This window comes from Pseudophryne corroboree, chromosome 3, assembly GCF_028390025.1.
Source record: "Pseudophryne corroboree isolate aPseCor3 chromosome 3, aPseCor3.hap2, whole genome shotgun sequence".
NCBI classification, from domain to species: domain Eukaryota; kingdom Metazoa; phylum Chordata; class Amphibia; order Anura; family Myobatrachidae; genus Pseudophryne; species Pseudophryne corroboree.
In genome coordinates, this window is record NC_086446.1 from 718,041,299 (window position 1) to 718,056,605 (window position 15,307).

General features: G+C 51.4%; 1 protein-coding gene across 2 annotated transcripts in view; it reads right to left on the minus strand.

The window, feature by feature from the left end:
• Window positions 1–14,580, minus strand: part of INPP5A (inositol polyphosphate-5-phosphatase A) — a 911,370-nt gene extending 896,790 nt beyond the window's left edge. For both annotated transcript variants that reach the window (XM_063962166.1, XM_063962167.1), the window contains exon 1: window positions 14,350–14,580. In XM_063962166.1, the coding sequence (XP_063818236.1) occupies window positions 14,350–14,580 (231 nt within the window). The remainder of the gene's footprint in view (window positions 1–14,349) is intronic.
• Between the last annotated feature and the right edge of the window lie 727 nt (window positions 14,581–15,307).

Below are 15,307 nucleotides of genomic sequence, written 5' to 3' on the forward strand. Positions count from 1 at the left end.
GGCCAGCCACGTTTTTGAAAACCAAACAGCACAAAAAGAGAATCAGACTTCCGAATGGAGGGAGTTCTCTTCACATAGATACGGAGAGCCCGTACCACATCCAAAGACCGCTCTTTCGCAGACAACTCAGGAGAATTAAAGGCTGGAACCACAATCTCCTGGTTAAGGTGGAAAGAAGACACCAGCTTGGGTAAATAACCCAGGCGTGTCCGAAGAACCGCCCGGTCACGGTGAAAAATCAAATAGGGGGACTTATAGGATAAGGCACCCAAGTCAGAGACCCTCCTAGCTGAAGCAATAGCCAGCAAAAACAATACCTTAAGGGAAAGCCACTTAAGGTCAGCAGAGGTAAGAGGCTCAAACAGAGACTCTTGTAAGGCCTCCAAAACCACCAACAGATCCCAAGGGGCCACAGGTGGCACATAAGGAGGCTGAATCCTCAGCACACCCTATGTGAAAGTATGGACATCTCTGAAACCAAACCGACAAGGCAGAGATGTGAACCTTGAGGGAGGCCAGACGCAGGCCTAAATCCAGGCCTTGTTGTAGAAAAGCCAATAATTTGGCCATACTAAACTTGAAAATGTCATGATTGTGAGACGCTGGTAAGCATTCCAGACCCTATGGTATATCTGAGCAGAAGCCGGCTTACGGGCCTTCAACATAGTCTGAACGACCGCCTCAGAAAAACCCTTGGCCCTCAGGACGGAAGATTCAAGAGCCATGCCGTCAAAGCCAGACGGGCCAAATCATGGTAAACACAAGGGCCCTGAATGAGGAGGTCTGGTCGTTGTGGAAGTAAAAGGGAACGATCCAATGAGAGGCCCTGTAGATCGGAGAACCAGTGCCGCCTGGGCCACGCTGGAGCGACTAGAAGTAGGTTTCCTCCTTCTTGCTTGAACTTCCGTATTACTCTGGGCAGTAGTGACACCGGAGGGAACACATACGGCAGCCAAAATTTCCACGGGATAGACAGAGCATTCCACGAACGCTGCTTGAGGATCCCTTGTCCTTGCTCCGAAGACCGGAACCTTGTGATTGTGTCGAGACGCCATCAGGTCCACATCTGGGAGGCCCCACTTGTCCACGAGAAGTTGAAACACCTCTGGATGAAGGCTCCATTCTCCGGCATGCACGTCCTGATGATTGAGATAGTCCACCTCCCAGTTCAGAACGCCCGGAATGAACACTGCTGATATGGCCGGCAGATGGCGTTCTGCCCACTGAAGAATCCTTGATACTTCCCTTATTGCCATGCGGCTTCGTGCCGCCCTGATGATTGATGTTGTCCGATTGTACTTGAACAGGTCTGTTCTGTATCAGATGCTGGGCCATTGTCCAGAATGTTTATAGGGAGTAGAAACCCCTCCTCGGTCCACCGACCCTGGAGAGAGTGTTGTTCCAACACTGCACCCAACCACTCAGACTGGCATCCGTCGTCAGCAGGACCCAGTTGGATATCCAGAAGGGACGACCCCTGCTCAATCGTTGGTCCTGAAGCCACCAGCTCAGTGACAGATGGACCTCCGGAGATAGGGAGATCTGATTCGGTGAGGCAGGCCATCCCACTTGGACAGAATCAACTTCTGCAGAGGGTGAGAATGGAATTGAGCATACTCCACCATATCGAAAGCCGACACCATGAGACCTAGCACTTGCATCGCCGAATGAATCGACACCTGTGGGCGGGAGAGGAAGCATCGGATCTTGACCTGAAGCTTCAGGACTTTCTCCTGAGACCGGAACAACCGCTGGTTGTGGGTGTCCAATAACGCTCCCAGGTGTACCATGCTCCGAGCCGGAACCAGGGAGGATTTCTTCCAGTTGATCAGCCATCCGTGGGCTTTCATGCACTGGATCGTCAAATCAAGATGACACAGGAGAAGATCTGGGGAATGCGCCAGGATCAACAAATCGTCTAGGTATGGTGGTATCCTGACCCCTCGACGGCGTAGTGTGGCCGTCATGACCACCATAACCTTGGTGAAGACTCGCGGAGCCGTAGTCAAACCAAAAGGTAACGCCCGAAATTGGTAGTGAAGGTTGCCCACTGCAAACCGCAAGTACTGCTGATGAGATACCACAATAGGAATACGTAGGTAGGCATCCTGTATGTCCAGGGAGACCATATAGTCCCCAGGCTCCATGGCCAGAACAATAGAGCGCAGCGTTCCATACGGAACTTGGAAAGTCGCACATGCTTGTTCAAGGACTTCAGATTGAGAATGGGCCGCGAGGACCAGTTCGGTTTCGGAACTAGAAACAGCGGTTAATAGAACCCCACGCCCCTCTGAGTCAGAGGCACCTGTACCACCACTCCTGTGGACAGGAGGGAATGTACCACCGAGTGCAACATGTTTGCTTTTGCCGGATCCAGAGGCACATCTGTTAGGCAAAATCGATGAGGGGGCGATTCTTGAAGGGTATGGTGTAACCTCGAGCAACGACTTCCCTCACCCATGTATCTGAAGTGGTCTTCAACCATTCCTGGGTAAACCCTAGAAGTCGGCCCCCCACCCTGGGATCCCCCAGAGGGAGGCCAGCCCCGTCATGCGGCCGGCTTATCAGTTTTTGAAGCTGGCTGACGGGCGGCCCAAGCACGCTTCGGTCTGGGCTTGTCAGGCCTGGAAGTACGGGTTTGCTTTGGGTACGCCTGACCTTTTGCTTTACCTGGAGTACGAAAGGGCCGAGGGAAAGTACTTTTAGCCTTCTGTGCGGAAGGAGCCGTACTAGGTAGGCAGGCTGTTTTAGCAGTTGCCAGGTCAGCCACAATCTTATTGAGGTCTTCTCCAAAGAGAATGTCTCCCTTGAAAGGAAGTACCTCCAGGGTTTTTCTGGAATCCAAATCCACCGAACAGGATTTCAACCTAAAGGATACATTTGGCCAAAATGGATGCAGTAGTAGCTTTGGCAGCGAGCACCCCGGCATTGGAGGCCGCCTCCTTAAGGTACAGAGAAGCCGTGGCAATATACGAGAGACATTGTCGAGCATGCTCAGAAACATCAGAAGGCAGTTCCTCCTCGAGTTCCTGAGCCCACGCCTCAACAGCTTCAGCAGTCCAAGTCGCTGCAATAGTTGGCCTTTGAACAGCCCCAGACAGGGTATAAATCGCTTTTAAACAGCCCTCCACCCGACGATCCGTCGGTTCCTTCAGAGAGGTGACGGTAGTTACTGGCAGGGCAGAGGAAACAACCATACGCACCACATGAGAATCTACAGGCAGAGGGGTTTCCCAATTTTTACACACCTCCGCAGAGAGAGGATAGCGAGCCAACAGTCTCTTATTCGGTGTAAACTTTGTCCCCGGATTTTCCCAGGATTCCTGATGTATGTCGATCAGGTGTTTAGAGTAGGGTAGAACCTGCTTAACCACCTACTTACGCTTAAACCTATCAGGTTTCTTGGAGACATTTCAGGCTCAGAATCATCAGCCACCTGAAGAATGAGCTGTATTGCTTCAATCAAATCCAAGACATCCACGGTCGATTTCCCCTCCCCGTCTGAAACATCAGCGTCAGTGTCCGAGGGGTCAGTATAAGCACCGTCCTCCTCAGAGGACGTGTCAGTTAAGGCCGCGGATCGGGAGGAAGTAATGGCCCTTTTAGAAGATGACTTAGTCTTATGCGGGCGAGAGTGACCCTTAGATTTGGACATGGATCGGTTCAAATGCTGTAACGGAGTGGAAAGCTGATTCGCCCATGGCGGGTTCACAGCGGGGACCATAATCTGTGATAGCTGCACAGGTTGTCCCACAGGGGGCGTTAATTTAGTTACAAGCATGTTTAATAATGTGGAAAATGTAGCCCAAGGTGGATCTTGTGTTGCCCCAAGTGCTACCGACCCACTGGGGGGCAGGGAAGCCCCTGAACCTGAACTCTCAGCTGCTAAATTATCCTCCATGCCGTCAGTGGCCTCACTACCACGCAGTGTGGGAGAGGCCCCAACGTCGTTGCCACGTGAAGCAGACATAACAATGCGCACAGTAATGGGCAACCCGATACAAAAAGATATTTATTAATTTGTAGCAGCACTATACCTAATAAGAACTCTCAGAGAAACAGCCGAAGCTGGCACAGACCGAGAGTTCAATAGGAATAGAACATATGGTGACTATAATTCACAAGAAACAAATACTCCAGTAGCATATCTTGTGAAACAAACCTATATTATCAGAAAAAACCCTGAAACACTTGATCCCCACAGGTATAGTAATAATAAGAATTTACTCACCGGTAATTCTATTTCTCGTAGTGCGTAGTGGATGCTGGGAACTCCGTAAGGACCATGGGGAATAGACGGGCTCCGCAGGAGACTGGGCACTCTAAAAGAAAGATTAGGTACTATCTGGTGTGCACTGGCTCCTCCCTCTATGCCCCTCCTCCAGACCTCAGTTAAGGAAACTGTGCCCGGAAGAGCTGACACAACAAGGAAAGGATTTGGAATCCAGGGTAAGACTCATACCAGCCACACCAATCACACCGTACAACTTGTGATAACCATACCCAGTTAACAGTATGAACAACAACTGAGCCTCAGTAACAGATGGCTCATAACAATAACCCTTTAGTTAAGCAATAACTATATACATGCATTGCAGAAAGTCCGCACTTGGGACGGGCGCCCAGCATCCACTACGGACTACGAGAAATAGAATTACCGGTGAGTAAATTCTTATTTTCTCTGACGTCCTAGTGGATGCTGGGAACTCCGTAAGGACCATGGGGATTATACCAAAGCTCCCAAACGGGCGGGAGAGTGCGGATGACTCTGCAGCACCGCATGAGCAAACTCAAGGTCCTCCTCAGCCAGGGTATCAAACTTGTAGAACTTAGCAAACTTGTTTGACCCCGACCAAGTAGCAGCTCGGCAAAGCTGTAAAGCCGAGACCCCTCGGGCAGCCGCCCAAGAAGAGCCCACCTTCCTTGTGGAATGGGCTTTCACCATTTTGGATGCGGCAATCCAGCCGCAGAGTGAACCAGCTGAATCGTGCTATAGATCCAGCGAACAATAGTCTGCTTCGAAGCAGGAGCGCGAACCTTGTTGGCTGCATAGAGAATAAACAGCGAGTCAGACTTTCTGACTCCCGCCTTTCTGGAAACATAAATTTTCAAAGCCCGGACTACATCCAGCAACTTGGAATCCTCCAAGTCCCTAGTAGCCGCAGGCACCACAATAGGCTGGTTCAAATGAAACGATGATACCACCCTAGGAAGAAATTGGGGACGAGTCCTCAATTCTGCCCTGTCCATATGGAAGATCAGATAAGGGTTTTTACATGACAAAACCGCCAATACTGACACACGCCTAGCCGAAGCTAAGGCCAATAGCATGACCACTTTCCACGTGAGATATTTTAGCTCCATGGTCTTAAGTGGCTCAAACCAGCGGGATTTCAGGAAATCCAACACAACGTTAAGATCCCAAGGTGCCACCGGTGGCACAAAAGGAGGCTGAATATGCAGCACCCCCGGAACAACGTCTGAACTTCAGGCAGTGAAGCCAGTTCATCTTTAGAGAAAATGTATAGGGCCGAAATCTTGACCTTTATGGATCCTAATTTTAGGCCCATAGTCACTCCTGACTGTAGGAAGTGCAGGAATCGACCCCGCTGGAATTCCTCTGTAGGGCCTTCCCGGCCTCACACCAAGCAACCTATTTTCGCCATATACAGTGAAAAAGTCTTGCTGTCACGTCTTTCCTAGTCTTTATCAGCGTAGGAATAACTGCATCCGGAATGCCCTTTTCCGCTGGGATCCGGCGTTCAACCGCCATGCCGTCAAATGCAGCCGCGGTAAATTTTGGAACAGACAGGGCCCCTGTTGCAACATGTCCTGTCTGAGAAGCAGAAGCCCTGAGTCCTCTGAGAGCATTTCCTGCAGCTCCGGGTACCGAGTCCTTCTTGGCCAATTCGGAGCAAAGAATATTGTTTTCACTCCTCCTTTTATTACAATTTTCAGCCCTTGGGTATGAGAGGAAGAGGAGGGAATACAGAGACCGACTGGAACACCCACGGTGTTACTAGTCCGACCACAGCTATCACCTGAGGGTCCCTTGACCCGGCGTAAAACCTTTTTTAGCTTTTTATTGAGGTGGGACGCCATCTAGTCCACCTTAGGCAGTTCCCATCAATTTGCAAACTGCGTGAAGACTTCCTGATGAAGTCCCCACTTTCCCGGGTGGAGGTCGTGCCTGCTGAGGAAGTCTGCTTCCCAGATGTCCACTCCCGGAACGAACACTGCTGACAGTGCGCTTACTTGATTCTCCGCCCAGCGAAGAATTCTGGTGGCTTCTACCCTCGCCACCCTGCTCCTTGTGCCGCCTTGGCGGTTTACATGAACCCCTGCGGTCTGACTGGATCAGAACCGGTTGGTCGCGAAGCAGGATCTCCGCTTGACTTAGGGCGTTGTATATGGCCCTTAGTTCCAGGATATTGATGTGAAGGCAAGTCAGTTGACTTGACCACAGACCTTGGAAATTTCTTCCCTGTGTAACTGCCCCTGTCACGATCCGGGTACTGAGACACCATTTTCCCTTCTGGATGCATGTCCTCCATGTGTTTCCGCTGTCATTCCTGTCCCTGTGGCCGCTGTGCACGTCTGGGCGCGTGAAGTTCTGCTGTTGCGGCCTCAGCCGCCATTGCTACATGGCTAGAGTACTTTAATCCCCTTCTGTGTGTGTTCATGGGCGCAGCCATGTTGGACTCCAATCACATGACATTGTTTCTCCTATCCGCTGTACAGACAGTGCTGGAGCCTAATTGCCCACCAATCCCCGCTAGGCTGTGGGTATATATATCCTGTATCCACACCCAGCAAATCGTCAGTGCTTCATTTGTCTCCAGTGGTTCCTGTGTGCAGTCTTCTACAGATTCTCCAGTGAACTATCCTGCATTCAAGCCTGACTCCTCTGTGTTACACTCTGTGGTGTAACACGACACCTCTGTGATTAACCCTCTACAACATCACCTTACTCACCTGTGTCTGTATTCCGGCTTTCCAGCAGCCACTCTTCAACAACTACAGTTTTCCAGCGAACCCTAGCTTCATTTACAGTTTACAGAACTTTTCTCTACATTCCAGGTTACTGGTATTAACCAGTTGCACACCTAAATTTCCACTTGTGACTTTCTATTGTTTTTGCACGTTTTATGACTTTCATTTAATAAAATCACTGAAAGATATTCCCAGTTGTCGTGGTCACGCCTTCGGGCATCCTTGCTACTGTCTTTACGCATGTCCAGGAGTCCCATCGCTCCTCCAACATTCAGGTACCCGTCAACCCCTACAACTGAGGCTCCCAGTCACGGTCTCCAGCCCTCAGTTGTGACAGTAAGCACTGACGACCAAATGGATCCAGCCGGAGACCAGGCCCAAGCGCTTAGGCTGATTCAAGAATTGGCAACCCGCCTTGAACGTCAGGAGGCTGCTCAAGGCCATGTTGTTCGCTGTCTCCAGGATTACTCCTCCCGGCTGGATGAAATTCAAGCGGCCCTCCGTGGATCAGGGGCGTCCAGTGTGCCGACTCCAGCGCCTCCGGTGGTGTCCCCACCCACCATACCTGTTCCTGCTCCCTATCTTCACTTGCCGACTCCTACTAAATATGATGGATCCCCTAAAGCCTGCAGGGGTTTCCTAAACCAGTGCGAGATCCAATTTGAATTGCAACCCAGCAGTTTCCCTACTGACCGCATTAAGGTGGCATACCTAATTTCTCTACTCAGTGGTGCCGCTCTAGACTGGGCCTCACCTATATGGGAAAGGTCTGATGCTCTGTTGTCAACCTATGCTAACTTCGTGGCAACGTTCAGACGAATTTTCGATGAGCCAGGTCGAGTGACATCAGCCTCTTCAGAGATCCTTCGACTGCGTCAGGGGACGCGAACTGTCGGTCAGTATTTGGTGCAATTCCAGACCTTGGCATCTGAAGTCTCCTGGAATGATGACGCTCTTTATGCAGCCTTCTGAGGAGGGCTATCCGAGCGTATCAAAGATGAGCTCGCTGCTAGAGACTTGCCTTTAACTTTAAACAAGCTCATTTCCCTCTGCACTAAGGTCGATTTATGGTTCCGTGAAAGGGCTGTTGAACGAGGAAGATCCACATTTCCCAAGATTCCTACTGTTTCCATTCCTCGTCAGCCATCTCCGTCTAGGGAGGAACCTATGCAGATAGGTCGCTCTCGTTTATCTCAGGCAGAGCGTAGTAGACGTCTTGCTGAGCGTCTCTGTTTGTACTGTGCCGAATCTTCTCACGTTATCAAGTCCTGTCCCAAGCGTCCGGGACAACCTCAAGTCCTAGCCCACCAAGGAGAAGACCAGCTAGGAGTGACGAATTTCTCTCCATTTCCAAGTAACTGCAATCTCTCCGTTTCTCTGCAGGTGGCTCAGCGTACTAAGAATCTCACTGCCTTATTGAATTCTGGAGCAGCCGGAAACTTTATTACAGAGAGGTTCGTTAAGCAGTGGTCTCTACCCACTGAGAGACTGTCATCACCGATATCTCTAACTGCCGTGGACGGCAGTAGGATTCCTGATGCGGTGATTACCTCCAAGACCCTACCTATCCGTCTGAAGGTAGGGGATCAGCATACAGAGTTGATTTCTTTCCAGGTTATCCCCAGGGCCACCCATCCTGTGGTCCTAGGCCTCCCATGGCTACGTCTGCATAATCCTCAAGTTGATTGGAAGTCGACCCGTATCCTGGCATGGGGTCCTTCCTGCTCAGAGACTTGTCTCCAAAAAGAGATTCCAGTTTGCATATCCTCCTACAAGTCTTCTGATGTCCCGTCTCCTCCGTGCCAAGACTCCAAACTACAGTTTTGTCCAGGGTCACCGAATCACAAGGCTGATGCCCTTTCCCGCTCTCGGGAGCAAGAAAATGAGTCTGAGTCTACTGTCAAGCATTGTATTGTTGATCCAGTGGCGTTCTCCGCAGTGAGGATGGACTCTATGCCCCCGCCAGGGAAAAATTTCGTGAAGCCGGCTTTCAGGAGGAAGCTCTTGCATCGGGCACATTCCTCTCGCTTTGCCGGACACACGGGCATACGCAAGACCTTAAAATTCGTCTCCAAGTCAAATTGGTGGCCGACCCTAAAGAAGGACATTACTGAATTTGTGGCCTCCTGCCCAAAATGTGCCCAGCACAAAGTATCCCGCCAGTCTCCCACTAGACAACTGGTTTCCTTGTCTGATCCTCATCGTCCGTGGGCTCATCCCTCGATGGATTCTGTCATGGATTCTCCACTTCCAAGTTGGCACAAGTCTTCATCCAGAAGTTCCATTCCAGATGGCCAGGTAAACTTAAGAAGTGTCCTGGGGCCACTCCTAAAAGGGGGGGTACTGTCACGATCCGGGTACTGAGACACCATTTTCCCTTCTGGATGCATGTCCTCCATGTGTTTCCGCTGTCATTCCTGTCCCTGTGGCCGCTGTGCGCGTCTGGGCGCGTGAAGTTCTGCTGTTGCGGCCTCCGCCGCCATTGCTACATGGCTAGAGTACTTTAATCCCCTTCTGTGTGTGTTCATGGGCGCAGCCATGTTGGACTCCAATCACATGACATTGTTTCTCCTATCCGCTGTACAGACAGTGCTGGAGCCTAATTGCCCACCAATCCCCGCTAGGCTGTGGGTATATATATCCTGTATCCACACCCAGCAAATCGTCAGTGCTTCATTTGTCTCCAGTGGTTCCTGTGTGCAGTCTTCTACAGATTCTCCAGTGAACTCTCCTGCATTCAAGCCTGACTCCTCTGTGTTACACTCTGTGGTGTAACACGACACCTCTGTGATTAACCCTCTACAACGTCACCTTACTCACCTGTGTCTGTATTCTGGCTTTCCAGCAGCCACTCTTCAACAACTACAGTTTTCCAGCGAACCCTAGCTTCATTTACAGTTTACAGAACTTTTCTCTACATTCCAGGTTACTGGTATTAACCAGTTGCACACCTAAATTTCCACTTGTGACTTTCTATTGTTTTTGCACGTTTTATGACTTTCATTTAATAAAATCACTGAAAGATATTCCCAGTTGTCATGGTCACGCCTTCGGGCATCCTTGCTACTGTCTTTATGCATGTCCAGGAGTCCCATCGCTCCTCCAACATTCAGGTACCCGTCAACCCCTACAACTGAGGCTCCCAGTCACGGTCTCCAGCCCTCAGTTGTGACAGTAAGCACTGACGACCAAATGGATCCAGCCGGAGACCAGGCCCAATCGCTTAGGCTGATTCAAGAATTGGCAACCCGCCTTGAACGTCAGGAGGCTGTTCAAGGCCATGTTGTTCGCTGTCTCCATGATCTCTCCTCCCGGTTGGATGAAATTCAAGCGGCCCTCCGTGGATCAGGGGCGTCCAGTGTGCCGACTCCAACGCCTCCGGTGGTGTCCCCACCCACCATACCTGTTCCTACTCCCTATCTTCACTTGCCGACTCCTGCTAAATATGATGGATCCCCTAAAGCCTGCAGGGGTTTCCTAAACCAGTGCGAGATCCAATTTGAATTGCAACCCAGCAGTTTCCCTACTGACCGCATTAAGGTGGCATACCTAATTTCTCTACTCAGTGGTGCCGCTCTAGACTGGGCCTCACCTATATGGGAAAGGTCTGATGCTCTGTTGTCAACCTATGCTAACTTCGTGGCAACGTTCAGACGAATTTTCGATGAGCCAGGTCGAGTGACATCAGCCTCTTCAGAGATCCTTCGACTGCGTCAGGGGACGCGAACTGTCGGTCAGTATTTGGTGCAATTCCAGACCTTGGCATCTGAAGTCTCCTGGAATGATGACGCTCTTTATGCAGCCTTCTGGGGAGGGCTATCCGAGCATATCAAAGATGAGCTCGCTGCTAGAGACTTGCCTTTAACTTTAAACAAGCTCATTTCCCTCTGCACTAAGGTCGATTTATGGTTACGTGAAAGGGCTGTTGAACGAGGAAGATCCACATTTCCCAAGATTCCTACTGTTTCCATTCCTCGTCAGCCATCTCCGTCTAGGGAGGAACCTATGCAGATAGGTCGCTCTCGTTTATCTCAGGCAGTGTTATGCACACCAGTGCCTGCAGGAATGTACTGGTGTCTGAACGGAGAGGGATGCAAAACAAATGAACTCACAGACAGACTGGGGAATATGACATTACATACACAGAAGGTGATAGGGTAACAAAATCAACACAAAGTGAACAGAGAAGCTCAGAGGCTAAGAAACTGGGTGTCTCCCTAGTATTAGGAATGCTCAGATGGAAAGAAGCGAGATGTTGTGCTTTAATACGTAGAGAACCCGAAATGCCGTTGCTAAGGGCAACAGCAAAACCCTAAAGGGTTACCAACGGGTGTGGCAGTAAACTCCTTGGTCAGAGATGGAATAATAGACACAAGGAGAGTCTCCACAATCCTAGTCCTCACTTGCAGTGCACTGGTTCAGCTTACTGCCACTAAACTGACACCTGAACACCTTGCACAGTGAGAAAGGATTTTGGCAGGCAAGTCTGAGAATACAGCCGCAAACTTGCTAAGTTCACAGAGTAGCAAAAGAACCCCAGCAAGTTAAACGACTTACTCCAGTCTTACTGCTAGGTCTGGATTGGCAGAGTGTAGTACCAAATCCCAAGGCCTATTTGCAGTAAGCAACAAACAAATACAAAGCTACACAGTACTGGCTAACTTTCAGGAACTGACTAACCAACAAAGATTCAGCAGCATCTGCTTAACCTGAGAAGAGGGTTTATATAGCAGGTGCTGTCCACGCCCCACTCAGACCTCACAGACTGTGAGCACAAAAACCAGCACCGGATCTCCTGCCGTGCACAAAGTCTGTAACCACTGCACAGCAAAAGACCCGAACCGGAGTATCAGCTGCGCTCAGGTTACTCCGCTAGCAATTGTCTCCCGGTTGCCATGACGACGTGGCAGCACAGGGCAGGAGACCCTAACAGTACCCCCCCTCTGACGAGGGGTCAAAGAACCCCTACCACCGGGTTTATCGGGGAACTGCGAGAAGAAAGAGCGTATCAGTCTGGGGGCATGAAGATCACAACTGCGCACCCACGACCGCTCCTCCGGGCCATACCCCTTCCAGTGCACCAAAAATGACAGCCGACCCCGAACCATCTTGGAGTCAAGAATTCTTTCAACAACAAACTCCCTCTGGCCACGTATCAGAAGAGGAGAAGGTCTTCCACTGGAAGAAGGATTACTAATCGCCCGTTTTAAAAGGGAACAATTAAATGTTTTATTGATACCCAAAGAACGGGGCAGATCTAACTGAAATGCCACCGGATTGATAACCCTAGTGATCTTATAAGGGCCGATGAACCGGGGGCCTAACTTATGAGATGGCTGTCTCAACTTCAAATTCTTGGTAGACAACCAGACGAAGTCTCCTAATTTGAAGCTGCAGGGTCTTTTCCGCTTATCAAAAACCCTTTTGGTCACTAATGACACAGACACAAGGGCTTTCTTCACTTTCCTCCAAATACCCCTAAGGACCGAAACCACAGAGGAACCACCAGGCGTGGAGTCCAGGGGGTCAAAAGAGTTGGCCTTAGGATGATGCCCATACACACAAAGAAAGGGAGAGATCCCTGTAGCAGAGTGAGCTGCGTTGTTATAGGCAAACTCCGCCATGGACAGATGAGCAACCCAGTCAGTCTGACACTTGGAGACATAACACCTGAGGAACTGCTCCAAGGACTGGTTCACCCTTTCAGTCTGCCCATTAGACTGCGGATGGTAGCCTGACGACAAGCTGACAGAAATCTGGAGATCGGAATAAAATGCCCTCCAGAATTTGGTCACAAACTGGGATCCGCGGTCAGAGACCACATCAAGTGGCAACCCGTGGAGACGCACAACATGCAGCATAAATAATTCAGACAGGCGTCTGGCCGATGGCAGCCCAACCAGTGGAACGAAGTGCGCCATCTTCGAAAACCTGTCAACGACAACCCAGATGGCTGTCATCCCCGAGGATTTGGGCAAGTCCACCACAAAATCCATTGAAATGTGGGTCCATGGCTTAGATGGAATAGAGAGTGGATGTAATGGGCCAACAGGAACCCCTCTAGGAGTCTTATTTCGGGCACAGATGTCACATGCCCGAACCCACTGATCCACATCCTTAGCCACCGAGGGCCACCACACCGCCCTAGATAGCAACTCCCGAGTTCTGGCAATACCCGGGGTGACCTGCCGACTTCTTGGCATGGAATTCCAGGAACACTCGCTGTCTTAACCTGGGAGGCACAAACAAAAGACCTACCGGAAGGTCTGGAGGAGCCTGCTCCTGTGCTCTAAGGACTAATGACAAGAGGTCCTGGGTAATGCCCACTTTAATACATGATGGGGACACAATGGGCAATGGCTCCTCTGTGGTCTCCTGGATTGGAGCAAAACTCAGCGAGAGCGCATCAGCCTTGATGTTTTTTGACCCAGGGCGATATGTTATCAAAAAATTAAAGCGAGCAAAAACAAAGCCCATCGTGCCTGCCTGGCATTGAGACGCTTCGCTGACTCTAAATATGCCAAATTCTTATGGTTGGTGAGAATTGAGACCACAAACTTAGCCCCCTCAAGCCAGTGTCTCCACTCCTCGAGTGCATCCTTAATAGCCAACAATTCCCGGTTACCCACGTCATAATTCATCTCGGCAGGCGAAAATTTACGGGAAAAGTAAGCACAGGGATGAAGGCGATTATCAGACACTCCTATCTGAGAGAGCACTGCCCCAATACCCATCTCAGAGGCATCCACCTCCACCACAAAAGGACGCTCTGGATCTGGGTGTCGCAGCACCTTGGCCAAGACAAATGCCCTTTTGAGACGGGCAAAAGCCGCTTTGGCCTCACAAGACCAGCGAGCAACATCCGCCCCTTTCTTAGTGAGTGCCACCAAGGGCGCCACTATAGATGAAAATCCAGTGATAAATCGTCTATAAAAATTTGCAAAGCCCGGGGGCGTGGCTTGGACGCTGCTAGGAGAGGAAGTGTTGTGCAGGGGCTCCTGCATTTCTATGGTGTAAACCCGCAATAACAATTATCCCCAGCACTCGGGTCCACCCTCTCTGACCTTGTCCACGGCTGTGGACGTCTCCCTGAATGAGGGGAACCCGCCGGGAGGCCGCAGCAACATTTTGGAGATCACGGCCTACTCGAGCTCCAGAGACCGGGGCCTCGAGTTTGACTCCGTCCCGATTTTGAGCTCCAGGCCCGCTTCGCGGACGAAACGGGACCCGTGGCACCGCTGGACCCCGCCTAACTTTCCCCACATCGATCCCCAGCCTGCCCCAGACCCCCGGCCGTCTGCAGGACGACATATTTCAACAGCCAGACCTCGGAATATACATTTAAAGTGCACTTACCTCACTTGTGCACTGGCCGGCGGCCATCTTGGAATCTGGGAGTCTTGGGCTGAATCCCTGTGAGCCTCCCCAGAAGACAGCCGAGTTTACTGCTGAGAGTCCAGACGAAGGAGGAGGAGGAGAGGGGGACCCCAGTACCCTCGGGCCACACATGCAGGCACCTCCAGTGTTCACAGGACACCCTGGGCTCTGAGCTATAAGAGGCCTGTAACTGGAAGCTAGAGGCGCCATCTTGAATACTGGCAAATAGCCAGTACTGCAGTTCTGCCTCTGACCAGCATTTTTCTTTATAAAATACACCAGCTCCGGGACGTGGCCTGGACGTAGAAGGGAGAAGTTGTGCCACTGCTAGAGCTCCTGTTAAAGGAGACCCGAGAAGACGACTCTCCCAATTGAAAATCACCCGCACTGGGGCGTGGCCTGGCTGGCAATGGGAGAGGAAGCACTCCCTAGGAGCTCCTGCAAACTGGCCAACATAAATAAAAAAAACAACTCTATTTAGTATCCTGGTGCCCCCTGCACTTACCCCACTGCCTCTGCCTACATCAACCCGACCAGGGGAAGCGTGCTGCGGAGTCGGAGGGCGGCCTTGGCTGCCCTTGCGGATTGTGGCCTTCCCCCTCCTGTGAAACCGGGGCCTCGATTTCGCCGCCTCGCGGGGCCGGGCTCCGGAGCTACTCGCGGGACTTGGGACCCTCATCTCCTCCCCTCCGGACCGTTGGCAGCGGCTTGTGGTGGCCTCATCCCTCCTGCGGACCCCTCCGGCGGAGCTGTGCAGCAGCTGAAGCGGGCCTGCGGCCCCCCTGCTACCTCCGGCCGCCGCGGCCTAACACGCGCCCAGAAGCCGGGACCTCGAGTTCGGGGAAGACCCGGCCGTGAGCTCCGGGATCGGAACGCGGCCGCGACGGGCTCCCCGACACCCCGGATCACCCCCACATGCGAGGCTGGACACTCTTAA